Genomic DNA, 26665 nt, shown 5'->3' with positions numbered 1-26665 from the left:
CTAACATTTCAAACTCTGTATTTTGAGTTGCAAAAGAGTTTTTATGTCTGTAAGTTAAGAATTTGGGAGCATCGATGTTGGCCACTCCATTGGGTACGAGGGATAGCTCCACATACAGACACTCAAAAGCATCACCACTGGCACTATACTGATTTGCTTTGAATATTCCCAATCAGGCTTACATGCATACCTAGACCAATATTTTTCAACCTAGTTTCCTACAGTTTAAATACAGTTTTGTAGTCTAACTTCCTAAACAGACGCAGCTTGATTTTCAAAGGTGCTGAAACCCTGCAGTTCCCATTGAGAATTCCTCAAAGTGCTAAGCTCCTATTATACCTTTTCTAAGAGATAACATTGGTCTAGTTCCCATAACATAACACCTGGTGATTAAGTACTCTCATATACAATTAAACCATCTAACCCCTCAGAATTAATATTGACGATGACAATTTCCTGCCTTCCACATTAAAATGCAGGTCAAGATAGAAATAATTTCTTTTGTCTTCAGTGTAAGTGAAATAAAAACTACTGTAGCTGCAGTCACTTTGTCAAGTTTTTGGGGAAAAAATCCAATATGAATTATTTAAGCAGTAGTACGTTTTCTTTTTGGCCTCTCTCATAGAGCAGCTCCAAGCATCACTGGCTAGGTGAAAGTCTGCAAGGTACAGTAGTTGTAAACCTAAAACAAACCTGGGCACTGAGCTCAAAATTAAACAAACCTACCACCAAAGATACTTTTGTTACAGCTACCGCTTGGTCTCACTGCAAGAGTAGGAAGTCTCTGAAGATTTCTGCAGAACTTGAACCTTGCTTCTCTCACTACTCCTATTTAAAAGCCACTTCCCTTCAAAAGAGCCAGCATGCAGAAAAAGTAAGAAAAAAAGAAACCAGGCTTACCTATACCCTACAAGATAACAGGGTGTCAAATAAAATTCTGATTTCAAAGGCAGATGTGATCAGACTCTCATTTGCACTTTTGTGACTGAGTAAAAACAAACAAAAAGTGATTAGGCACAAGGTAATTTGATTTGCACAATGACAAAGCTGATGTTTTGCCTCCATTGCATATTCATAGATTCTAGGACTGGAAGGGACCTCGAGAGGTCATCGAGTCCAATCCCCTGCCCTCATGGCAGGACCAAATACTGTCTAGACCATCCCTGATAGACATTTATCTAACCTACTCTTAAATACCTCCAGAGATGGAGATTCCACAACCTCCCTAGGCAGTTTATTCCAGTGTTTAACCACCCTGACAGTTAGGAACTTTTTCCTAATGTCCAACCTAAACCTCCCCTGCTGCAGTTTAAGCCCATTGCTTCTTGTTCTATCCTTAGAGGCTAAGGTGAACAAGTTTTCTCCCTCCTCCTTATGACACCCTTTTAGATACCTGAAAACTGCTATCACGTCCCCTCTGTGTCTTCTCTTTTCCAAACTAAACAAACCCAATTCTTTCAGCCTTCCTTCATAGGTCATGTTCTCAAGACCTTTAATCATTCTTGTTGCTCTTCTCTGGACCCTCTCCAATTTCTCCACATCTTTCTTGAAATGCGGTGCCCAGAACTGGACACAATACTCCAGCTGAGGCCTAACCAGCACAGAGTAGAGCGGAAGAATGACTTCTCGTGTCTTGCTCACAACACATCCCAGAATCATGTTTGCTTTTTTTGCAACAGCATCACACTGTTGACTCATATTTAGCTTGTGGTCAACTATAACCCCTAGATCCCTTTCTGTCATACTCCTTCCTAGATAGTCTCTTCCCATTCTGTATGTGTGAAACTGATTGTTCCTTCCTAAGTGGAGCACTTTGCATTTGTCTTTGTTAAACTTCATCCTGTTTACCTCAGACCATTTCTCCAATTTGTCCACATCATTTTGAATTATGACCCTGTCCTCCAAAGCAGTTGCAATCCCTCCCAGTTTGGTATCATCTGCAAACTTAATAAGCGTACTTTATGCCAATATCTAAGTCGTTAATGAAGATATTGAACAGAGCCCGTCCCAAAACAAACCCCTGAGGAACCCCACTTGTGCTTTTCCAGCAGGATTGGGAACCATTAATAACAACTCTCTGAGTATGGTTATCCAGCCAGTTATGCACCCACCTTATAGTAGCCCCATCTAAACTGTATTTGCCTAGTTTATCAATAAGAATATCATGCAAGACCATATCAAATGCCTTACTAATGTCTACGTATACCACATCCACAGCTTCTCCCTTATCCACAAGGCTCGTTATCCTATCAAAGAAAGCTATCAGATTGGTTTGACATGATTTATTCTTTACAAATCCATGCTGGCTATTCCCTATCACCTTACCACCTTCCAAGTGTTTGCAGATTTCCTTAATTACTTGCTCCATTATCTTCCCTGGCACAGAAGTTAAACTAACTGGTCTATAGTTTCCTGGGTTGTTTTTATTTCCCTTTTTATAGATGGGCACTATATTTGCCCTTTTCCAGTCTTCTGGAATCTCTCCCGTCTCCCATGATTTTCCAATAGCTAGAGGCTCAGATACCTCCTCTATTAGCTCCTTGAGTATTCTAGGATGCATTTCATCAGGCCCTGGTGACTTGCAGGCATCTAACTTTTCTAAGTGATTTTTAACTTTTTTTTTTTTTATTTTATCTGCTAAACCTACCCCCTTCCCATTAGCATTCACTAGGTTAGGCATTCCTTCAGACTTCTTGGTGAAGACCGAAACAAAGAAGTCATTAAGCATCTCTGCCATTTCCAAGTTTCCTATTACTGTGTCTCCCTCTTCACTGAGCAATGGGCCTACACTGTCTTTGGTCTTCCTCGTGCTTCTAATGTATTGCTTTATTTATTGATTTATTGCTTCCTGTATCATGGCTTTCAGGAGTAATAAGTACCTGAAATACTAGCCAACAGACTATATGGAGAACAAGTTAGGACCTCCAGTGCCAACAGCTCCTACAGTGATGTGGGGGAGAGGCACAAGAGAGTGCACAATCTATCAGACTGTAAATATGCTAGAAAAGCAGACAAATATAGCATAGAGAGCATCAAATAGAGTCTGTGTTAAAGGCAGAATAAAGGATAATAGAGGGCCATATGAAAGGCAAGAAATACATAAAACACGCTTAACAGATTTGGAGCACTGTGCAAACGTGAATCACCTAAGAGAAAACATGGAACTTAATTCATGAACATCTGAGCACCACAGAATATAGTACAACAGAGCAGAAGACAAGGTTATAAAACAGGAAAGTAATAGAACTCTGTACCTCTTGATAAGATCTGAACCTCCCATTTCTAACCCTGCAGGGCAGGAGATAAACAGAACTTAATCCAGATACTGGAGTAGGATTGAATATTGCCTGCTCTGATCCAGTTTGATAGTGGGGATTAAATTACATGTTCCAGGGCATTTTTGTGGCAGGCTGATTTTATTTTATTTTTTTCCCAATTACAGGTGTTTGAAGCCGCTCAGGTTTGGGATGTTAGAAGTAACTGTGCGATAAAGGGCAGAGTGCAGGAGAGGCTGTTTGACAATATACCATATGTAAGTAAAATATTTTAATATAATAAAGTGCTGCAGAGAGCAGAAGGGAGGGAATTCTGGAGAGGAAAGAAGGTTAAAAAAATAAAATCACTTCTTAATGGTAAACCAGATTAGGCCACAGAACACAGTCTCTCAAGGGAAACAGTGGAATCACCCACCAGCAATTAGCATATTTAAAAATAAACCACACAAAGTATTAATATGCAACAGGGAACAATCCTGATTTGGCAGGGGGGGTGGAGTCGACGACATTACTGGCCTTTTTTCATCTCTAGATTCTGTGACCGTATCAAATTCCAAAATGCATTCAGCAGAAACCAGTAAAATAAAGACCATTCTGAGAAATCTACTTACTGGTTATTTTGGATAGGCTTAAAATGAATTAAATGGTCAATCAGGGAATTTGTACTGCAGAATTAATGACATTTTTGCTATGTACAGACCATTCCCTCCATTTTATGTATACAAATTAACAGAAGAGTGGCAAATTTTAGCTTTTTTTAAAAAGTTCATACAATTACATCTTTCAAATCAGGTGTTTATAATGTTTTACTATGCATTGACACAATGGGTTTTTTTAAAGCGACCACTTGTTACTCTGATAGACTCTTCCTTTCAAGACTAAGGTCTGTTTCTTTCGTATGATCATCAATCTCCTTAAGAAGTTCCTCCTTTTCCTTGAAGTAATTCTGGAACCATTCAATATGCTCAACTTTTTGTTTAACACTTAGATATGGGTTCTTGGAAAGCCCGCAGGTCACTAGTTCCATGAAGTGGCGAATAGGTCCTTGCTTGGTAAAGTCTTCTAGGTATTTATCCAGAAAGATATGTTCATGAAATTCAACATCATCTTCAATACCTACAAGGTGAATTGCAAAACACGGTTATATCATCATAATTTCAGTTTGTCTTGTGTGTGTTCACTAAGTCTTGCATGTAAACTCCTTCTAGTTGGTAGAATTAATAGTTCAGTGCTGTACCCAAAAAATAAATAAATAAACAAACTGCAGTGGAATGGAAGGGGACTGTGTGAGGTCCAACAACACACACTTCGACCCCTGTCCTCCCCAAATAGGAGAGATTTCAGTGCACAAGATGTCATGCCAACATCCACAACTCTTTATTTTCATTTTATGTTTCTCTTTAAGAGGGCAATTTTTACCTATATTTCATATTTGGTAATGCCATTGAAACCTGACTCTGAAATCCATTTTCTTACCAAAAAACCCTGTTTTCTTCCATTACATGCAAATTCTGGTTTGTTATGGGCTATGAAAGCTGGGCTGCTAGCAATATTTTTTAAAGACTGAATTGAGTATTACTTGTAATAAGAAATATACTGGTTGCATAACTTTGCAAAATGGTTTAAAGAAAAAAAAAAACAAGGTTGTACAAACTGAACAAGTCTACCTTTGAAAGTATTTGTTATTTGAATGAGTTCCATGCTTATATGTTCATTATATTTCACAATTTTAGGTATTTTACTATTAAATTTGAAACAGGGAATGTTTTTAAACACTTCTTTTAACCGTTTCCAGACTTTTGCAATCATAAAAATATGAATAGATCGAGGTACACACAATTGTAAGATTTTGCAAGTTTTGTCAGATGTTATCTTTAGCAGTGATGAATGCAAAAATATTACATTAAAAAGCACTCCATCTCACAGCTAGGTGGCACAGTGGTTTGTTACAGACCTTTCACCAAAAATGCCTCAGATCAATCAAGTAGTGATTTCAGTCCTCTTTCCAGTGGATTTCACTGGTTTCTGCTCTGTATTTTGACACTAGTGTTCAAAGGACACGCAAATCAAACTAAGATCTTGAGGTCTACAAACTCAAATATGTATAGAAAAAAAAGGGGTTGTCTCAGAAATACCATGAGATTTGGCCATATTACCAATCCAGAAATCAAGACAGACTGGGGTCTGTGACTGCATGGAGATTCCCCACCCCCCCTTCAGTTGATAAAAAAACCTGGTCACTAATTAATGCAATTATTTGATAAGACATAAAATTAACTATACATTTGTAAAGACTACAGAACAGTAAAATGTTTGTTTATAGATGAACAAGATAGTTCAAAAAAACAACAAAAAGTGTAGTCAAGTCCATTGGTCTTAAGTTAAAGATCTAGTAGATATGTGCCTACATCCCAAACCCAACAATTTGACAAAATTAAGCCCAAAATGTTTATGCCAATGACCAGTACTGTAATAACAGAGATACTGGCAGAGTTATTTGTGGAAGCTTGCACATCACTTATTATGAGTGTTACTAGTCCTTCACATAGCTGTGAATAAGCACTACAGTTTCCCACACTAGAAGCAAACATTTAAAAGTATTTAAGTGATTCCAATACACCTAACCCTTTGAACTAGAGTGACCTATGATGAAAAAACATCTCTGTACATTAGCACATTAATTTGGTGCATGCCATCTTAGTAGAACATAATATTGAAGACTGGAATTTGTATTACTATTTGTAGGCTTACATTCATTCTCTCTTATATTTGTAGTAAAGAAAACTCTCTCTGCATTATCGGAAAGGATTGACTATATTGCAGGTAAATACTTCCAGGTAATAAAACACAGGAATGAATGCAAAATTATTTTGATACTAACCAGGATATGAGACATTTGGCAATAACCTTAATCACAAAATGAAAGTGAGATAATAGAGACAGACATATTAGTGCAAGGATTAATGGCATGTCAGCTTCTTCCAAACCTCCAGCAGCCCAGCACTGTAGCATGGAAGTATCTCTCAACTTGTACACCATACTCGCAAAGTTACCATGGTTTCTTTCCTGTTTTTCCTTCAAACACTGCAATTCCTGAAGAAGCTGGAAAAGGATGTCTATTTTCCCACACTGCGTCATCAGTAATATGTGCAGTGTTTATCAATACCAGCTACCCATCACCTTTATCTCCCTTGTCCTTGAAAAAGAAACCAGATGTTTCCCTCTTCCCAGAAGCTAACATTTTCTTCACTGATCATATTGGCTTTAAAAGGTATATTTCCGCTGGGCTTGGAAACTCAAATCCACTTTGTGAATACTAGGAATCCTCCAATTATCACAACAATGGGTTCCAATTCCCCTTTTCTCCCCCAATATTTTGTGGTTTCCTGAATCAGGAAATCCTGATAGTTATTGTTCGTGATTCTAGGGTCCCCCTTAAAATATTCCTGTAATCTATTGGTCATAAAAGTCTGAGAGAAATTGACTGATTTGCTATTAAAAGAATCTGAACAATGCAACAGTGAAATAGGGAGGCAGTAACTATTATTATTTTTATTATGTATTTGTATTATTGTAGTGTCTATGAGCCCTAGTCATGGGCGAGGATCCCATTGTGCTAAGCGCTGTATAAACCCAAAATAAAATGTTCTCATTGTAAGTCCTCTGTGTTCTATACACTAAATGAGTAGCTTTCCACAGAAGTTTAAGGGTACTTTTGGTAGGATTATATAGTCACTAGTTCCAAGTATAGATATTAAACCTGATCAGAGTTTTGGAAATGGGCAAATAAGTTTTTCAGATCTTAAAAATGCGGTCCAACATTTTTTGCCTTTTTCTGCCTTTTTTTTTATTAAATAATTTCTATTTCTCTCTAGTAGTAGTGCTCCTTCCTAACCCCAAAACATGAACACTTGCAATTTAGGAAGGAAGTAGAAGAAATATGTGATAGCTTCACAGTTTGGCATTTAGTTGACCCAAAACCATTTAAGAGAATTACTGAAACAGCTAACATATGACTGGTGGAACTTTTGCATATAGAAGGTGCCAGATGCAATTACATGTTTGCAAAGATTTCCTTTAACCCGATCACAACAGTGGCAACCTTTGAAGCACCAATGATCCAGAAGTATTGGTTCTTCAAAATGAGGCACTCATATATGGGAGAGAACCAAGATGTGTTTTGTCCTATTTACCCAGTGAGTTATTCAGAAGTCATGTGATCAAGGCATGGACGTACAGCTCAAGCCATTTTAAAAAGGGACATGGATGCTTGAGAAGGATGTCGGAAAAAATAATTGCATATTTTTTCTTTCCTATCTATATTTTATTTAAAAGTTTAAGAACTGGGGTACCTTTATAGTGGTCCAAGTTAAACATCTGTTCCCACCACAGATACAGTTCTAAACAAAATTAAAATGTATAACCATAGGCTTATGGTATATAAAAGGAAACCTCTATTTTTCAGAACTAGGTAATGGAAAATGCTGCTATTGAAGAGACAGGGATACAAAATCTAGAATTAGAACTGGTAATGAGTGCCACTTTTCTGTAAGGCTGTTAGAATTACAAGAAATTTGGCACAACTTAATGAGTTTCCCCAAGCCTTCTATTTCACTTTGATGTACCTGATGTGATTAATGACCTGTAAACAGAGCTGGGGCTTTGATTGGATGGAATTTATTGGCCTGATTTTTGCAACCCGAGCTGTGATAAATTTTGGAGCTCTCTGTTGGCATTTTCCACATGACTAATTTGTGGACAAATCAATAAAGATTCTTGCTTAACTATACGTGAAGACTCTTTGCTAATTCACTACCCCCAGACAGCAGGGTTCCCACCACATTACAACACCAGAAATGCCATTGGCCACAGTGATTATGAGATTGCAAAAACACGACTAGTATACATTTGGATTAGTGCACAACAGAACAGATCGATTCTCATGGAAGCAGTGATTAAATTCTAAGAAACCACCAAAACAGGATGAGAACATTAAGAAACAGCTCAACCACATTATGCAATTTACAACTTTATACAGAATGGCAGATTTTCAAGGAGTATCGCCTCCAGAAACCAACCTGTTATGTGTTTAATGATTTAAGACCACTGCCAAACTTTCCACAGTTACTAAAACCCTATCTAAAGAATGTTCACACACTTTCTGTATATCTGCATTTCCTCTTCCATCCATGATGTTCTTTAACTTCACATATAGATACTTCTATAAAAAAGGAGGGGGTTACTTATGTACTGTCTTACTGGCTGGACACACATTATACAGTTGGAGCGGCTCAATGTTGTGACTTTGATTTTGCTTATGAAACGACAGGCCTAAGAGAACAATCTGACTGTAATATTCAGTAAATTGTTGTATGCAGTGTTGTTGTTGCCATGTCAGTTCCAGGATATTAGAGTGACAAGGTGGGCGAGGCAATATATCTTGGTGAGAGACAAGCTTTTTGAGCGCCACAGAGCTCTTCCTCAGGTCTGGGAAAGGCACTTAGTGTGTTACAGCTAAATACAAGACTGAACAGATAGTTTAGTGTAAGTATTTAGTACATATTCTAAGGGACCATTCAAGATGAAGTGGCGAGTTAATACCCCGTAGTAATCGGAGAAGGGGAGTTAGTGGGATATTGATTGTTGTAACAAGCCATAAATCCAGTGCTTTATTAAGACCACGGTTTTTAATGTCTCCTTTGAGGATGAGGACTGAGAGTGAGATATAGAGTGATCACTTTGTGAAAAGTGTTCACCCACAGGTGATAGGGTGTTTTTGTCTTAATATTTTCCTATGTAAGTGCATTGGATGATGTACACCGCATGTGTAGGATCCCTGGATCTTGAAAGCTGTGTTGAGGGAGGTGATGAACATTGTAGCAGTGGAGATATCCATAACTTCACTAGACACTAAAGACCATAATCTTAATAAAGACACTGGCTTTATGGCTTATTATAGCAATCTGTAATCCAAAAGCCATAGTAACAGGTAGTATGTTATGTAGCTGGGTGACCTCTTGGGGGTTGGATCTGGGGTAAACTCCAATGAAAGCATTTAAACTATATCAAAATGTAAATGATTTGTGGGGTTAGTTTCCTTTTTATATTTGGTTTGTTAGCTTTAGAGTGTCTATAGAAGTAGCAGAAACTCTCCAGCTACAAAACCCTATTGAGAACCAGCGAGCTTGGTTGGATTTAAGCAATTTCAAGCCACAGCCCTAGACCTGTTCACAACTTCATCATGCTTCTTCCCCAACTCATTTTAATATTTAAACTGTTTTCCTTAAAGTTTTGATTAGGATCTAATAGCAAAATTTCCAGGATATCTTCATCTGAGGCTTCACTAATTTAGGACAGCTTAAAGTTGCTTACTTGAGCAAAAGCATTAATAAACTATTGTATGTGTAGGCATACCTGAAACACATTATTAAAACTCAAGCATTGATGTTGGTGCTCTCATTCTCTACAAATATAAAGAGACCACAAAAGCTACAGTACACTTACCCGCTTCATTATTAATAGGGAACTCCCACAGTTTTCCCTCTTTTGTCCACTGGATCATCTCTTCAAAACCATTCCGAGGTGGCTTTTGATTTATTGCTGCAAGCTGATTAGCAAATTCCAGATCCCAGAGTGTAGGTGAAGACTCTAAATAAGAAAAAAAATAGCCCAGACCTGTCAGTTTGGCAGAGTATTATTGACTTATGCATATTTTGTTTAAGATTATCAAACTTAATGAAGGCTGGTCCTTTCACACATACATATTTTAAGTTGTAGCTATTAATATCATATTTCATGTTGTGCTTTTGCAATGAAAGCTCACTGAATTCTCAAAGGACTATTAAACTAGCCTACTGATCTGTCAAAATTGCAGCTAAATTATTTCAACCCCTTTCCCAAACATTAAGAATAGGAATTAACTTTTTCCATTGTGTGACAGTTTCTGTTTTTGACACTTTTTGGCTGCTTTTTGTTAGTCACAGGTTTTTATATTTAACTCATCAAATTCTGAACTTGGTCTATGTACTCTTTATTAAAGACAAGAGGACCTTGTTTACTCTAAGGGATTTCCTGGTATTTCATGATTATGCTCTCATCTGCAAATGTTCCCAATTGTTTACTATGAACCTCGCCCATCTTGTTGGGTGGCCCAGCTTTTCTGCCAGTTGAGATTTTTGGATGCCAGAGTCAATAATCTAGCATACAAGACTGAGAAATCCTGATTTAACATTTAAGATAGTGAGATAAATGGGGTCCCCTTTCATGGAATATACTTTAAATAATCACAAAACTCACATCTTTCATTATGCCCACAATAAATGAGACTGTCAGCATTAATATTAAATGATAAAAAAATATGAACTATACTCAAGGACATGCACATGACTGATCTGGGTAACTTATATCACTATAATGCTCATCCTCCCACACCCTGTCCCCTCCGTGTTTGTCATCCCCCAGTCATCGCATCATGCTATCTAAGATTACATTGCAAACTCTTTGAGACCGGGACTATGGCCTAAGTTTTCAGAAGCGACTAGAGTTTTTGGGTGTCCAACTTGACAGGATTTAAAGGGGTCTGACTCTTTCAGATGTCTCATGCTGGACACCCAAAAAAGGAGACAGCCAAAATCACTGGTCACTTTTGAAAAATTAGGCCCACGTCTTTCTACCTCAACTGTGAAGTGCTATAAAATAGCATTTAAATACTATATGCAATTTTTTATAGATTATATATAAAAATTATAATTTTGCATTTTCTCAAGCACTCTCTTAAAAGATTTTGAGGCAGTTACTTCTTTAGACAGTTTACTTTGCTTTCATAAGTGCTTAAAAAAAACCCCTCCATTCATCTTTTCCATTAAACAATCCTTTCTAAAATATTCTAGTATTCCCTCGATAGCTCACCCAACCCACCATCATCCTTGGAATTTGGCCAAAGCATTATATGTTATGAGTCCTATTCATTTAGTCATCTCTTGGCTTCATGTCTAACATTTACTTAACCTGCAGCAGGCCAATTCAGTGCTCATCTCACCCAGCGTTTACACTCATTGACACATTCCTTCCTGCTTAATTTCTTTTCATTCTCAGGCACACAAAACAAGCCAGCATTGCCCATCTACAACCGATGACAGTCCACTACATGAGAGCGAGACGATGCATGGTATTTGGAAGCAGAGATCAGGCAAAACTGCCTTACAATAATTTTTAACTGTGAAGACTTCTTTTTCAAAAAATGTGTCCCAATTTAATAATGGTTTGTCTAATTAACTTTGGTTTAAGTGGAAAATTTATCCCTTTCCATTGAAAAGCCTCCCTTGCAATGGGTTTACATTTTTATGCTTGTCTTTGCAAGAAAGAAAGCTGGAGTTTCCTAAAATGAAAGCTTAAGTCTTCAGAAGTCACATAGTTTATGGGTCACAGCCATTCACTATTTCAAATGTTAGTAGTTTAAAACTAATGAACTAATCTTTGGTCTTGTGGACTACCATCAACTAGTTGAATCCAGTAAAGTAAGTTCTCTCTTTCTTTCCTTTGCTACAAAAATGGCAGACTCACACAGACTTTTTCACTCTGGAGAACATTTCTATTTTGAGGGTGGTAAATTAGAAAACCCTTGTTCAAATTAATTAATACTTGGCACAAAAATTCTGCCTCAGCCATACCCATCAGTTAGAATATTTTCATGAAAATATTCTTTCGTTTGGAGAAGTTAGAAGGATACCCAAAAAAAGATGTAATGGAAATCAAGTTACAACATTAATTATAAAGGAATCATTGCTTCTATTTTATTATATTCTGATAATTTTCTACTACTCAATCTTCTTTAAAAGGCCCAGAGTTTAAGTTTACAAGCATCGTGTGTCTGCTGGATGCAAAACAACCTTATGTTTACCTTTATGGCATAGAAAGCAGCATAGTGTAAAATGCTCCTTTCTCTATAGATTTAACAGCCTTTAAACAGTTTTCCCTTGATTTTCCACTTAATATTCAGGATTTCAAAATAAATATTCAACACAAAACAAGGAACTTGCATTCATAGTGGGTTTAAACAACATTTTAGTTCAATATCTGCATTAATATGAACTAACAAGAAAACAAGGGGAAATAACTTAAGGAATCAAATATCTTATTGGTATTTCCTGCTATTAAGGAAAAAAACTGTTTTGCAATGAGACTTTTAGTCAGAACAGTTGTGTAATATGGCTTCTGGCTTGAAATTTATTGTAGCTTTCCTCAATGCTACTAGGAATTAGACCAGGAAATGCTGTTAAAAACTGAAAGAGGCATCCTTGTTGATAACTTAAGACAAATCCCATAAAATTCACTTGCTTTCTTCAAGTTTTACTTGTGCTACCGTCTATTTATAAATTAGGGTATACATAAATAGTATGTGGGTCTTTAAATAGTATCAATAACATTTGCAGTTCTGCTTTTTATAGGGCTGTGTACAACCTAGTTCAAAGTTATAAGTTCAATACTTATAAAAACAACTATAAACACCAGTCATTATGCCTGAATATGCTTGATTCAATCCAAAATTTAGCCATCTGAATCTGTATTTTTGGAAGGGTAATTTAAAAGTATATATATAAAATCAGAATGTGCAATATAGTAAAAATAGGCTGATTTTTAAAAACCTAATAATCTTACATATATACTAATTTGATTCCTAAAGGAGATAATTGCAGTATTCTGTTAAACAGTGCTCACATTCCATCCCAGAGGTGACTGCATTCAGTAAAATCAGCAGATGCTTGACAATATGGAACACTCTCCTGGGAAGTCCTATGTCTGAAAAAGACTTGGGGATCCTGGTGGATAATCAGCTGAACATAAGCTTCTAGTGTGATGTTGGGGCCAAAAAGAGCTAATGCAATTCTGGGGTGCATATACAGTAGAATCTCAAGTAGGAGCAGAGAGGTTATTTTACCTCTGTATTGGACACGGGTGCAACTGCTGCTCGAATATTGGTGTCCACAATTCAAGAAGAATGTTGATAAATTGGAGAAGGTTCAGAGAATAGTCACAAGAAGGATTAAAGGATTAGACAACATGCTTTCTAGTGATAGACTCAAAGAGTTCAATCTGTTCAACTGAACAAACAGAAGGTGAAGGAGTGACTAAGTATCTACATGGGGAACAAATATTTAATAATGGACTCTTTAATCTAGCAGAGAAAGGTATAACATGATCCAATGACTGGAAATTGAAACTGGACAAATTCAGACTGAAAATAAGGTGTAAATTGTTAACCGTTAGAGTAATTAACCATTAGAACAGTTTACCCTGGGTCATGGTGGATTCACCATCACTGACAGTTTTTAAATCAGGATTGGATGTTTTTCTAAAATATCTATGAATTATTTTGGGGAAGTTCTATGTATGGACTGTAATATACATGAGATCAGACTAGATGATCACAATGGTCCCTTTTGGCCTTAGAATCTATGAAATGGCACTATGTGACATTTTAGTACAGGAAATCAATAAGCTATACAATTGAAACTGCAGGGAGAAATTAATGGAGACAAAATTATCCAAACTAGAAGCTGGACAAAGCAGCTGAACTAAAACTCCTCGTCTTAAAAAAAAAAACAAAAAAAAAAAAAACAAAAAACTAAAAACAAAACCACTAACCCTGAAATGGGCTCTTTACTAATCCGCAGAGAAGAATGCCATCTACTGAATCACCAACACTATTTCTGCAGCCTCTAGTTTTACACTTTATTATAACACTTTGCAATGCAACAGTGCCTTTTTTCCCCAAAGGAATTCAGAGTATTTTATAAAAATCAGTGAATTCTAATTCATTGCCTACAAGGCATTACTGTACCCATTTACAGAAAGGGAAACTTAGAGGCAACTTAAGTGATTTGACCATAGTCACATAGTATGACAGTGGGGAAGGCCAGTCCTCAGCTTTAACCCCTAAATCATACACCCACTCTGGCTTTCATTTTTTGAAGGGTATCCCATCCATTCACCAGTCAGGCCTGACTCTGCATAGCTGGTGAGATTTGTTGATATAACAGAGTGGTACAGCTAAAGGGTTTTGTGTTTTTGTTTAAATAAGATTTCTGTACGTGTCTGAAGTTCATGCAAGTGAGGGATTATCTACACCAGGTAAAACTAGGCACAGTTTATCCAGGAAGTCACAGTAAGGTTCTCAGCGTTTTGACAGTACACTTCAATCCTATCCAATTTCCCCTGTCACTGTAGTCTCAAGCCTCTTCAGAGCAAGATCTAGTGCAATGGTTTTGCAATACAGACAAATGCCCACTAAGAACTAGGGTAAATCAAATATACATTTTCTACTGAGAAAATTCAGGGGAATTTTAGTGCTCATGGAAGAAACACCGACAACAGTGGCAACAGGTCAGCTTTACCACATAACTGTTAGTGTACATTAGTCCTGATTGATACAGGATCAAAAACTATTATTCCATAACACTGTGAAGAAGTCTTGCCAACCAATGACCAGATTTAGACCACACATCAATTTATGACCAGGTTTGAAACCAGCAAGCTAGCAGCCAACCTCTCTCTTCCATGACAGAGCAAACTTCTCTATTTTTTAAAGAATTTCCTCCATTTGGGTTTTTGTTGTTGCTTTTCCACTAACCTGCTTCAGGTTTCCCTTCTGTAACAGTGGGAGAAACAGGGAAAATGTTAAGCTTCCTTCCCAGGTGAAGCGCTCCTCTATAAACAAAGAAGACAAATGATATTTGACATTTCACAACACAGCCAGTTTAAAATTAGGTTTACAAAACACAGAATATGCTCATTAAACACTGGAGCGAAAGTCAACCATCTCCTGGAAACAAAAAATTACCAACATATTTACCATTATACTAAGTCTTTAGACTTGGTAACCAAAAGACAAATCGTTGCATTTGAGTTACTGCTCTATAATGTAATTAATGAAGCACTGGAGCCAGGTTCCCAACACACTTTCCAGTGAGGTAATTAGCATAATTGCCATTATTTTACATTTGATTTATTCCTATTTATATATTTAGAAACCTTAATAAAGTCAAATGCTATCAGTCCATGGTACCTTAGTAACAGATAGTTCTTAGAAAGTGCATTTCTTGGGTTTTTTTTATGCTTTTGTTCTACTACACAAATATTTCACAATTCAGGAAAAAAAGACAACAGCTAAACCAAACTAGCCCCGATTTATGAAGTAAACAGCCTTTTTGGAAGATTATGTATCCACCCTTTCCTCTCTGCCACATGACTAACATTCAAACTGTTGTGATAAGCTATAGTCTAAACAGTCTGTCATTTCGGGGCTCTCTTCTGGATAGTAAAATATATTTGGATCTTTTTTTTTTTTGCAAAACATCAGCTTCACACTTAATAGGATTCTTTATTCAAAAAAGAAAGATATTCAACAAGGAAACGTATCTTTAATAAGAGCAGACAAATATTTGGATTATAAATTAAAAACAAACAGCTGGTCTTCTCCCCTCAACCAGTCAAAGTGAATTTTCAGATAAATACAAAATAAACAAGAAAATAAGTTTATTGTAATTTAGAACAAATAATTCCTTTAATCATTTAACCTTTCCTGTTTGGGTACATGTCTAATGAAATTCTAGTGTTCTTTGTTTGTGTTATTACATATTCATTGTTGCCCAAGCAACACTTGCCTTTCCTGCCCTTAAATTTCATCCCTCTGCTTTCCAGCAGATTTCTGAAGGCAACAACTACTATGGCAAACCTGATCTTGTCATATTACATATTACTAACGTAGCTACCCTGGATCTATTTCAGAAAGAGACTAATATAATTACACAGTCTCAGAAGAATGTGGAATTTGAACAGATTTGGGATTACATTTTCCTATCCGTTCATAACTTCCAATAATGTTAGTAGCAGATGTAGGCAGGATTTGGAACAAAACACTTGCGTATAAAGTTACTAGTTCAAGTTACTATAAAGCAGCATCACCCATTTTGTTGAGAGCTGCCAACCCAATTTAACCATTTCATCATTTTCTCCTAACCTTCCCTAGGAACACTAATTACAGGGTATATTTGACTATTAGAATTTTATAGCCACAGGAGAAAATTTGAACTTTGAGACTGGTAGTTGAAATCTGCATAATCAACAGTTCATATAACTACACCAAGATTTTTACACTAAACATAACCTCATTACCTAAGAGGGTCAGAGAACTCTCATATAATTGGTGACAGGAAGGGAATCTTTTCAAATGCACTGCAAAACATATTTTACTTGCCTTTTATTAAAATATTGTAAAGTGTTTGACCAATCCTATATCAGCTGTTTTTATTATCTATATTCTAAGTGACTTTTAGTTTACATTACTTATTTACATGTTGCAACAATTTTTGCCAAACAAAATCAAATACTATTGAGATCCACTCAAGTATCGTCACTGTCAGAGACTGAAAGTCATTTCAGTCTCTACCAGCCTAGGATGAATTAATATCCTCAGCCTAAAGGTAACAGGCTACTGAACTATTTAAAAATTCACAATGCATTTAGTTATTCTGCTCCTTACATTGGCATCATTTACAGCTCCCCAAGAACTGAAAACCTTGGGACAAAAGTTTCCGTACAAGTCAATGAGGGCTCATTCTCTTCCCTTGTTCAGTTCCCTGTTCTCCAGTCTCAGCCTTGTCTATCCCCTCTCCATGACTTGCTGCATTTTGGGGATTGAGAAGTGGAGCTGTTCCCAACTATGTGAAACTCTGCTTTCAAGATACTTTTCTAACTCCTACATAAGACAATTGCCAAAATCAGAAAAAATCATATTACTTAGAAACATTTCAGCATCTACAGATGTTTTCTGATGATATAACTGAATACTGCTCCCTTGGTTTTTACGTATGATCTACATAGCTTAAGAATTCATATGCTCCTGTTTGTTCCTCACTTAAAATCATAATTTACTGATATACTGAAATAAATCCGTTTCAGCCAAGGAATGCAATGATATTGTACAGCTACTGATCCAGGAATGTTTATTTCTCAGTTATGCAAATCCTGCCTTCCAAATTTCCCACATATATGCCAATAAACATGGTTCTCTCAACTTCTAACCCACTAACTCCACTTAAAGTCAGATTTAGTTAATTTTAAAAGGAAATAATCTTATTGGGAATAGAAATGTGGGGAGAATATCCTAAGACAAGTGACTGTGAGGATGCCACATAGACTGTGTGTTTTAGGGACAGAATACTGGATGAAACACCAGCTAATTACAGTATAACAAAGTAAGGGTGTTCTCTTAACTGAGTAAAAATAGCCTGGGTTAATTAAAACAAAAAATATAGCAAAAGGTGTTGCCATTTTCAGGGAGAATTCTCAAGTCACCATTTTAAATCATTAGTTCCATGGTAGCCAATTTTGATGCCTGAGGCGACAGTAAACTCAAGAAATGACTTAGGTGCAAAGTTCCTATTTTCCTTAGCAAGAAGAAGAAAAAAAAACCTCAATTGGTGAAATATTTTTACACAGACCATTTTTCTAAGTTTTCCTTCAAATGACAGTAGCACTTTGAAGCTTTTTCCCCACCCCACTAACATGATAGAGAATGAGATGTAAAAATATTGTGCATAAGTGATACATTCAAAAAACACAAACAGTGAAGTCAAAAAGTAGATTATATACTAGCAAACATTTGCAACAATCAGGTTTAATACTAAAAAAACTGCATTTACTTTGATCAGCTTATTACAATTAACTATGTTCTTACACTAATCTACTTTAATGCTATGTTTAGAAAAAACTACTTATAAAATAGTGTTAGAAACACATTTTCTTTTGTTTCCTACAGTATCCTGTATTCCTACATCTATATGGAATGTGGAGTCAGAGCATTTTTGTGGAAGATATAGAAACTTATGGAGAACTCTTTAGCTTTCAAGTTTTGGAATATAGTTGGTGTTTCTTTATTACTAGAATTTAAAAACTTAATTGGTCAATATTTTATTGTGGGAAGGAGCACGAAGAGAAAACAGGCAAGTAGAGAGTACCTTTTACTTCCAGCAAATTCAGACAGGATACCTCTTTGAGACATGTCATCTTGCCCATCATCGTCATCAAATGAAATCTGACTGGATGGCCTGGATACACTACGGTTGAGATGGAGTTTCCCAATCTTCATGTCTGCAATAATGTTGCTGACATCAAAAAGACAAGTAGAACAATGAAAATTCCACAGTATGAAAAGGTAGCAAGCTTAGTTACATTTTTTAATAAGGCAAATTATTCCCAATTGTTTTCATAAGCCTATATTGCACAAACTATATGAAAGAACTAGACATCTCCACAAAACATCCGTTGACATTCTGAAGTCATGGAATATGCAAGTCTTATTTTTTTAGAATAAAGAAAATCCCACTTACTCATTTTCTAAATTTAACAAAAACATTATTTCAATTTAGCAAACATATGCCAGTTACTGCACTCCTTGAAGAGAAAATCCAATGATGAACATTCTTTGAATTGCAAATTGAAATATTCTTAGTTTATTTCATGCTGCCATATACTATGTTCAGAGAAAGCACTAGACATTAATGCAAACGTGCAGCAAACGGGAGTTTCAAAGATCATAGCTACAGATCCTGTGCTTGGAGACAGAGGGATTTAGCGTGAGGAACACTGGTTCACCTTCTATGGGGAAAAGGGGCTGTATAGTTTGGATGGCTTCCATCTCCGCAGCAGGGGAACCAATTTTCTAGGGGAATGGCTGGCTAGAGTAGTCAGAAGGGTATTAAAATAACAAAAAAGTAGAGGGTGAAAAGCGGAAACTAATGAGCAGTCATTTAACAGAATATCAAGATGTTGAGAACAAGTTAATCAATCAATGCACCAAGGAATGTGAAAAAAAGAAATTCTTTAATTGCCTATACACCCAGGATAATAAACAAAAGGAATTTGAATTGTTCATCTGTAGGCAAAAATTCAATCTAGTTGGGATTGCTGAAACCTAGTGGATAGATTTGCACTATTGGAATGTTAAAAAAAAAAAAAATCAATGGATAAAACCGATTTAGGAAGGATCGAGTTGGCAAAAGGAATGGAGGAAGGCACTCTATGTCAAAAATGGCATTACCTGTTTCTGTGTCACTGACAGAAGAAAACCATCTTGATCAATGTACTGAGAGATGAAAAAAACAAGATGGGTACTACTCTGTGTCTGCTACAGACCACCAAATCACACCAGAGAACAGGACGACCATCTTCTTGTGAGGGAAAAATGCACTATCCTGGGGGACTTCAATCTGAGCAACTTACACCGGAGGTCTCACACTTCAACTACTAAAATGTCCTCAGAATTATTTCTAAATATTTCAGATGACAACTTCTTAACTCAAGAAGTGTTAAATTCAACACAGGGGCATTCTATATTAGACATCACCTTGACATTCAGGAACTGATTGCAGAACTAAAAACTAGTGGTAGCTTAAGTACAAGTGATCATAACTTTATCACAATTTATGTGCAAACAGAATAAAGTCCATACAAGTAACAGTGGGTATATACTTGATACTTTAAAAGGGCCAATTTCACAAAGTTGAAAATAGTTACGAGCCAAATCAGTTGAGAGGAAGACTTTAAACAGAAAAATGTAAATGGGTATTGGGAATTATTTAAGAACATGTTACTAGGTGCCAAAAAAAGACACATTCTACAAGTGAGAAAAAAGGCCAAACTGGTTCAAACACCAACCTGATTTAGTGGAGAAGTGAAAGTAGCTATAAAAAAATAATAAACAGATACAACAAATGTAAGAAAGGTGAAGTTGATAGTCATAAATACAAATCATATGGAAATAGTAGACTTGTCAAAGACTATGATTTAGTCACAGGTATTTTTAGTAAAAGTTATGGATAGGTCCCAGGCAATAAAGAAAAAGTCCCGGCCCATGACTTGTACTATAAATACCCCTAACTAAATCTTAGGTGCTGGGGAGGGGGCGCTCTAGTGAACGCTGCTGCTGCTGCTCTGTGGGGGGTGCTGCGGCTGCTGCTCCTGACCGGGGAGGCGAGAGGAGAGAGAGAGAGAGAGAGAGAGACTCCAGGTGGGGGTCGGCCCGGGGCCCCGTCAGCACTACATCAACTCTGGGCGAAAGGCTGCCCGAGCAGGTGTGGGCGGCCACGGGGTCAGCCCCACCAGCTGCTGCAGAAGTCATGGAGCTCCCGGAATCCGTGACTTCTGGGACCTCCTTGAAAAAATCGCGGCCTTAATGATAATCCATAAAAGGCAGAAGTTCTGTATTTGAGAAAAAGCCAGATGATGTAGTTATGTCACAATGACGGAATACTTTTCATTCCAACAGTAGCTAAGGAGGATGTGAAACAACAGCTACTAAAAGTTAGATTTTTTAGATCAACAGGTTCAAATAACTTGCATCAGAGATTTTACAGTAACTGACTGAGGAGCTCTCTGGTCTGCTAATGTTAATTTTCAGTAACTTTTGGAACACTGGGAAAGTTCTAGAAGAAAGGTAAGCTAACATTGTACCAGTATTTAAAAAGGGTAAATACGATGAACCAGGTAATTATAGGTCTGTCAGCCTGAAATAGATCCTGGCCAAAATACGGGAATGGCTGATAATGGACTTGATTAATCAAGAATTAAAGGAAGGTAATATAAATAATGCCATTCAATAAGGGGTTTATGGAAAATAGATCTTGTCAAATTAACTTGATTTTTCTTTTTTATATGAAATTACAAGTTTGGGTGAAAAAGAAAATGTCAACAGAATACATTTAGACGTCCTCTTGGTACTGCACAACATTTTGATTAAGAAACTGGAAGTTTGCCATCCACCCACCTTCCCATGCTAATGGTTAAGATTTGTAAGAGCACCTGAACTTTTAATGAAAGGTTCAGCAAGTAGTAGTTTGCATGGGATCACAGATTTGTCTCTCTCTTGGAGTTAGGGAGCTCCAGTCAGGTCTTTGGTTTAGGAAGGTCTGGCAGGCCTTGGCCAGATGATGTCCTAAGGGGAGGTAGGAAAACTAATGACTGTTCTGGGCTGCTGTTGTTCCTCCCTTCTCCCCCCTTCAATATTGTCAGAGCATGAGAGCTAAAGGCAACACCTTATTAATAATTATTTTGATAAAAGTTGGAGAATCTTGGCCATATATTTGGGTCAATTCTCACCGATTACTACCCTCAACAAGGACTGTAGTTATGGTGACAGAACTCTTTAGATAAAACTCTTTAGATATAAAGTTGTGTCTATGCCTTTAGGGAGAAGGACTGTTAAAAGCCAAAAGTCATTATTAGATTTTGGGACAGTGCAAGTGAGAATGATAAAAATCAGTTAAACTACAGTGCGTGAGCTTTAAAAGATAAAAGCCTCTTTTCAAGGGAACAGGTGTGGTATTAAAAAAAACAAAACAAAACAAATTAGGTCAAAAAGAAAGCTTTGGATACCTAAATGCAATATATATATTCCCACTGTTGCAATGCCTGAAGGGTGTCAAAGTATATATTTAAACACTCTCTTTTGGATGGTTTAAATCAGAAGAGTTTTTCAAAATAACTACTTACAACAAAAAGATGCCCTAAAACGTTCAGAATCTTGATTGTCCAAGGTTAATTTTAAATTTGACATTAACAAAAGAAGTTCAGTTCCTCTGGATCTCTCTCATTTTAATAATTATTTTCTGTTAATGTTATTCTTGGCATTTATGAGCTAGAGATGATCCATAGACTTCACAAGTTTTCTGAGGGTCTGACTAGCAACATGCAGTCTGCCCCCTACCAGAAGCAAAGTCACAGACTGCCCAGACCAACTGGTTTACTTGGCAACCACGCTAAAATGATAGACTATTGTTGTACTATATGGCGATCACACTCCCTCTGAGCAGTTCTCTTTGAGGTTCTGCACAACTGGCCAAACTTTCTTCTGGCTATGCTGGGCATCTAACACACACAGTCCACAGTGTCACAATTTTGGATGGCCGAGTCCTAATGTTTTGTCACTGGTGCGTGAAAGGTGAGCAAATATGTTTTCATAATAGTTTTTAAAACAAGTGATTGCATGGTGTAGTGAGTCGGTGTGGCTTCCCTCCTGCCCAGCAGAGGGAGCCCCCTTACAGACACCCAAGTGGGCGGAGCCACCGCCGCCTGTTCCTGCCCCCTGGAAGTCAAGGGGCGGGACAGGAAGTATAAAAGCCGGCTGCCAGAGCTCAATGAGGCCCCAGCCGCCGCAAGGAGCAGACGTGTGGCCGGGAGCTCACGGCCGGGAGACCTCTGAGGCCCGTGGCCGTTGCCCTAACTGGCCGGAGCTGCCCCGAGCCCACTACGAGGAGGAGTCACCGGAGCCCGCCCGTTCCCGTCGTTGGGAGGAGCCGTTGGAACTCCCCCACACCAAACCCGAAGGCGAGACGCCACCAGGGCCCCTCCGCCCCTGTTGTTACCCGGAGTAGCCGCCCGAGTCTAATTGTCCGAACTTCCCCGAGGAGCTACTGGACCTGCCACCCAGCCCCGGCTGAGAGGAACCCATGCTGGTGGATTGGACTGGGCCCGGTGCCACGGACGAGGTAGGCCCTGAGGGGGAACCCGGAAGTAGGCCAGGGGTAGCCGACCCCGGTCAGGCTGTAGCCACGCATGAGCCGATGTCAGTGTGTTTCAGTCAGGACACCCCACCCCACTGACCTGCAGCCGCCGCTGCTAGGGCCCCGGGCTGGGACGCAGTGGAGTGGGTGGGCCTGCGTCCCCCCCTGCCACCCCAGCTCACGGGTGGCAGGCTTCCCCCTCTCCCAACGCTCAGCCCCTGCACCGAAGGGCCTGAGCCCCTAACTGTGTGTCTCTCGGTCCTGTGCCAGAGGGTCGGAACGCTGCCCCAGCGAACTACACTGCTGCCCCACCGGTGGTGAGTCGGTGTGGCCCCCCTCCTACCCAGGAGGGTTGAGCCCCGGCACAAACCCTCCACACATGGTATTATGCCGATCATGTTGTTCATCCTACACACATTTCCTCTAACACATTGAGAAAGAAACAAGAAATTAACCAAAAACAAAACTAGAAAGATATTTATGGCCTGACTTCCTTCCACAACAAGGAATGTCAGATTTCCAACGAACTCCATCCCCCATTCAACCCACCATGTGTAAGTATTGCAGATATCTGAACAGGAATGATCTTGTGCACTACATGGGTTAAAAAAACAAGAGAAGGAGAATTCAGGGTGCATTTTAGCTTTAGCTCGGAATTCCTTTCCTTCTGTTGATTTAATTCTAACCTTTAATATTGCTGAATTTATTTTCCTATGGTGGTGTTGTAATTTCCATTAAGCAAAACTTCTTCCCGCACTAAAAAAAATAAAATCCTGTATCATTAATTTTTTCCCCTTCTAGTGAACATGCTGTCCTCAATACGTCTACAAAACAAAATGATGGGAGAAGACTATACAACAGTGACATCCAGAGGGCAGACTGTATGCAAAGCACAATATAAGCTAAGACTTCTTGGCTATAATTATAATATCTTCATTATCATTTAATATCGCCTCGTAAATCAGAATATTATTCAGATTTCTAGTAACAATGTTATATTGTACGGTTCTTATGCTTGTGTATTTCAGTTATTTAAATCCATCTCTGAGAGTTTTACATAAAATATCTGTCTCAGACCAGTGGTCCATTTAGTCCAGTATCCTGTCTCAGAAGCGAACAGTACATGATGCTTCAAAGAATGGTAATCCAGCCATGATGCACCAATTGTACAACTCTGAATATGTGGGGCGGGGGAGGAAAACCATGTCTTCCGAACCCACACGGAACAAAATAATGAGTTCTCTTACACAGTGGTAAGCAGGGCTTGAAAAATCCACTTATGAATGAGTACAGTGCTTTCACTGGTCAATGGGGGGACCTCAGCTCTCAATTTCTGCAGGATTCAAGCTTTCATTTAAAAAAACTGTTTCAAACCCTTTTACTTAGACTGTAAAGTACTTTTCATCCTGTGTATATAGTATCTAGCACATTGAGGCCTGACCTCTCTAGATGCCACTGCAAAGGAAGTAATAATAATAATAATAAAATAATAATAATAATAATAGATTGTGAAGTTAACCGTACAAATGTGAATGAAATGCTCAATATAGCAGTCTTCCAAACCACAGACTGTTCTGGTGCCTCTGATAATTTCTAGTTAAACTAAGCAGTAGCAGACTGTAATTATCTAGATTCTAGTTAGTTTTCACTGCTTCTATTCAGAACTCTGTAGGAGGGAGGGAAACTGTCAAATTCATGTTGCTGCTGCTACTTGGGAAAGCTATGAGCAGCAGAACAGCAAGGTCTGGAACTATACTTGGGAACAGCAGAGATTCTAAAAAGCATGGAATGGTACAGTAGAACTACTACTTCTCAGCTCCTGGAAGGAAGAGCAAACACCCTACCCACTTAGGGATGCCAGAGGTCCTTGAATGAGGAGTAAAGACCAAGTTCCCTCTCCTTTCCAGTAGGTGGAGGGTAGTCCAGCTTGTATGCTAAACACAGAACCTCCTCAAACAGGGACCAAAGAACAAGTATCCTTCCCAGCAGCTTGTAGCAAGGAGTGCTGGGCTTCTCACCAGGGCATTGCTCAGTCTTACTTGTGGGGCCTCTTTCAAATCTATCACTGGCTAGTAGCAGGGCCGGCTCTAGCTTTTTTGCTGCCCCAAGCAGCAAAAAAAAGCGCTGCCCCCGAACCCCCCCCCCTGAGTGCCGGAGCCCGCCCCCTGCCGAGTGCCGCCGGAACCCCCCTCCAGCGCCACGCCCGCGCCGCACCCCCACCGAGCGCCGCGCGCCGGAACCCCCCGAGCTCCGAGCTACCCCCTTGCCGAGCCCCGCGCAACCGGAGCCTGCCCCCCCAGCGCCGCGCCGCCGGAGCGCCCTCCCCCCCGCGGAATGCCGCACCGCGCTCCCCCCGCCACCCCTTACCAGGCGCCGCCCCAAGCATGTGCTTGGGTGCCTGGTGCCGGCCCTGGCTAGTAGGTGTCTGGTAAATTTAATCAAACCCTAGTTGCAAGCAATTAATAATCCGTTCAAATCCAGCCACAAACGTTGCCCCAACCTCCAGCAGCAGTGAATTCCACGTGTTCACTATACAAAATAGGAAGAAATATTGCCCTGTTTGTTCATCTTAACTTAGAGTATTTCCTTTAGCCTTTCCTTAAGGCTATATAAGAACTAAATGGAGAAAATGATCAGTTTTTACACAGCTCAGTCAAGTCTCCTCTAACTCCTTCACTTAAATCAATGGTTTTCAAGCTATGGTCCATGGACCCTGGGAGTCCACAGACTATGACGAAGATTTCCCAAAGGGGTCCACACCTAAGTTCGCTCTAAGCTGCGCAGCTGCCTATTAAGCCCCACGCAGAGGCTCAGGGCTGGGGCGGGGAGAGATGCCCCTCCCCCAGCACGGACCTACCGCTGCGGGGAGAGGCGCCTGTCTCCGCCGGCCCCAGCACGGACCTGCCCCAACTTGCTGTGGTTGGGGGAAAGGCAACCCTCACGCAGCCCTGGCATGGACCTGCCACAGCTGGGGGAGAGGCGCCTCTCCCCACCCCAGCCCAGGTGCTGCTGCAGGGGGTCCTATCGCCCAAAACCCCTTATCCCTGGCCTCACCCGAGAGCCCACACCCCCAGCCGGAGCCCTCAAGCCCCTCACCCCCAAACCCTCTGCCCCAGCCCCACCCCAGAGCCCTCAAACCCCCTGCCCCGCACCCAAATCCTCTGCCCCAGCCCCGAGCCCCACTCACACACTCCAAACCCCTCAGCCCCATCGCCACCCCATGAATTTTCTTATGTGCATCAATATGGAAGTGATGTGACGCACATAACAAAATTCATTCTGTACATGCATGGGAAAAATGAGAGAGAACACTGGTTCACACCTGCATTTGAAATTTTTTAGGGGTCTGCAAATGAAAGAAGGTTGAAAACCACAGACCTAAATAATCCAAAAGTATGCAATACCCACAGCATCTCTAACCATTTCTATCTCTCTGAATGTTTTACATTTCTGTTGAGAGGAGAAGACTTAAACTGAACATATTACTCCAGGGATATGTATACCATTGTGCATTACCACTTTTTTTTAAAAGCACCCAGCTTCTAAGCTTCTGGAGAGAGAACTTCATTTACCTGTCCACAATAACCCCTCTCTCTCTTGACTGAGAATTACGAATTCATCCACCTGTATGGGAATGTTACATAGTTTCTCTCTTTCCCACAAAAACAACAAAGAGTCTGGTGGCACCTTAAAGACTAACAGATTTATTTGGGCATAAGCTTTCGTGAGTAAAAACCTCACTTCTTCGGATGCATCGTTTTTACTCACGAAAGCTTATGCCCAAATAAATCTGTTAGTCTTTAAGGTGCCACCAGACTCTTTGTTGTTTTT

The 26665-nt window shown here is 39.1% G+C and overlaps 1 protein-coding gene across 1 annotated transcript in view; it reads right to left on the bottom strand.

The window, feature by feature from the left end:
• Positions 1-3424: 3424 nt before the first annotated feature.
• The window catches only part of MRPS31 (mitochondrial ribosomal protein S31), a 36099-nt gene continuing 12858 nt past the window's right edge, over positions 3425-26665 (bottom strand). The window contains exons 4-7 of the mRNA XM_034758559.1: positions 18293-18439; positions 14905-14981; positions 9780-9923; positions 3425-4391 (exon numbers count right to left, since the gene is read on the bottom strand). Of these exons, the coding sequence (XP_034614450.1) occupies positions 4126-4391; positions 9780-9923; positions 14905-14981; positions 18293-18439 (634 nt within the window). The 3' untranslated portion in view covers positions 3425-4125. The remainder of the gene's footprint in view (positions 4392-9779; positions 9924-14904; positions 14982-18292; positions 18440-26665) is intronic.

Source organism: Trachemys scripta, chromosome 1, assembly GCF_013100865.1.
Source record: "Trachemys scripta elegans isolate TJP31775 chromosome 1, CAS_Tse_1.0, whole genome shotgun sequence".
Taxonomy (NCBI): domain Eukaryota; kingdom Metazoa; phylum Chordata; order Testudines; family Emydidae; genus Trachemys; species Trachemys scripta.
The sequence above is the reverse complement of the archived record's forward strand: the minus strand, read 5'-3'. Positions and strand labels throughout refer to the sequence as shown.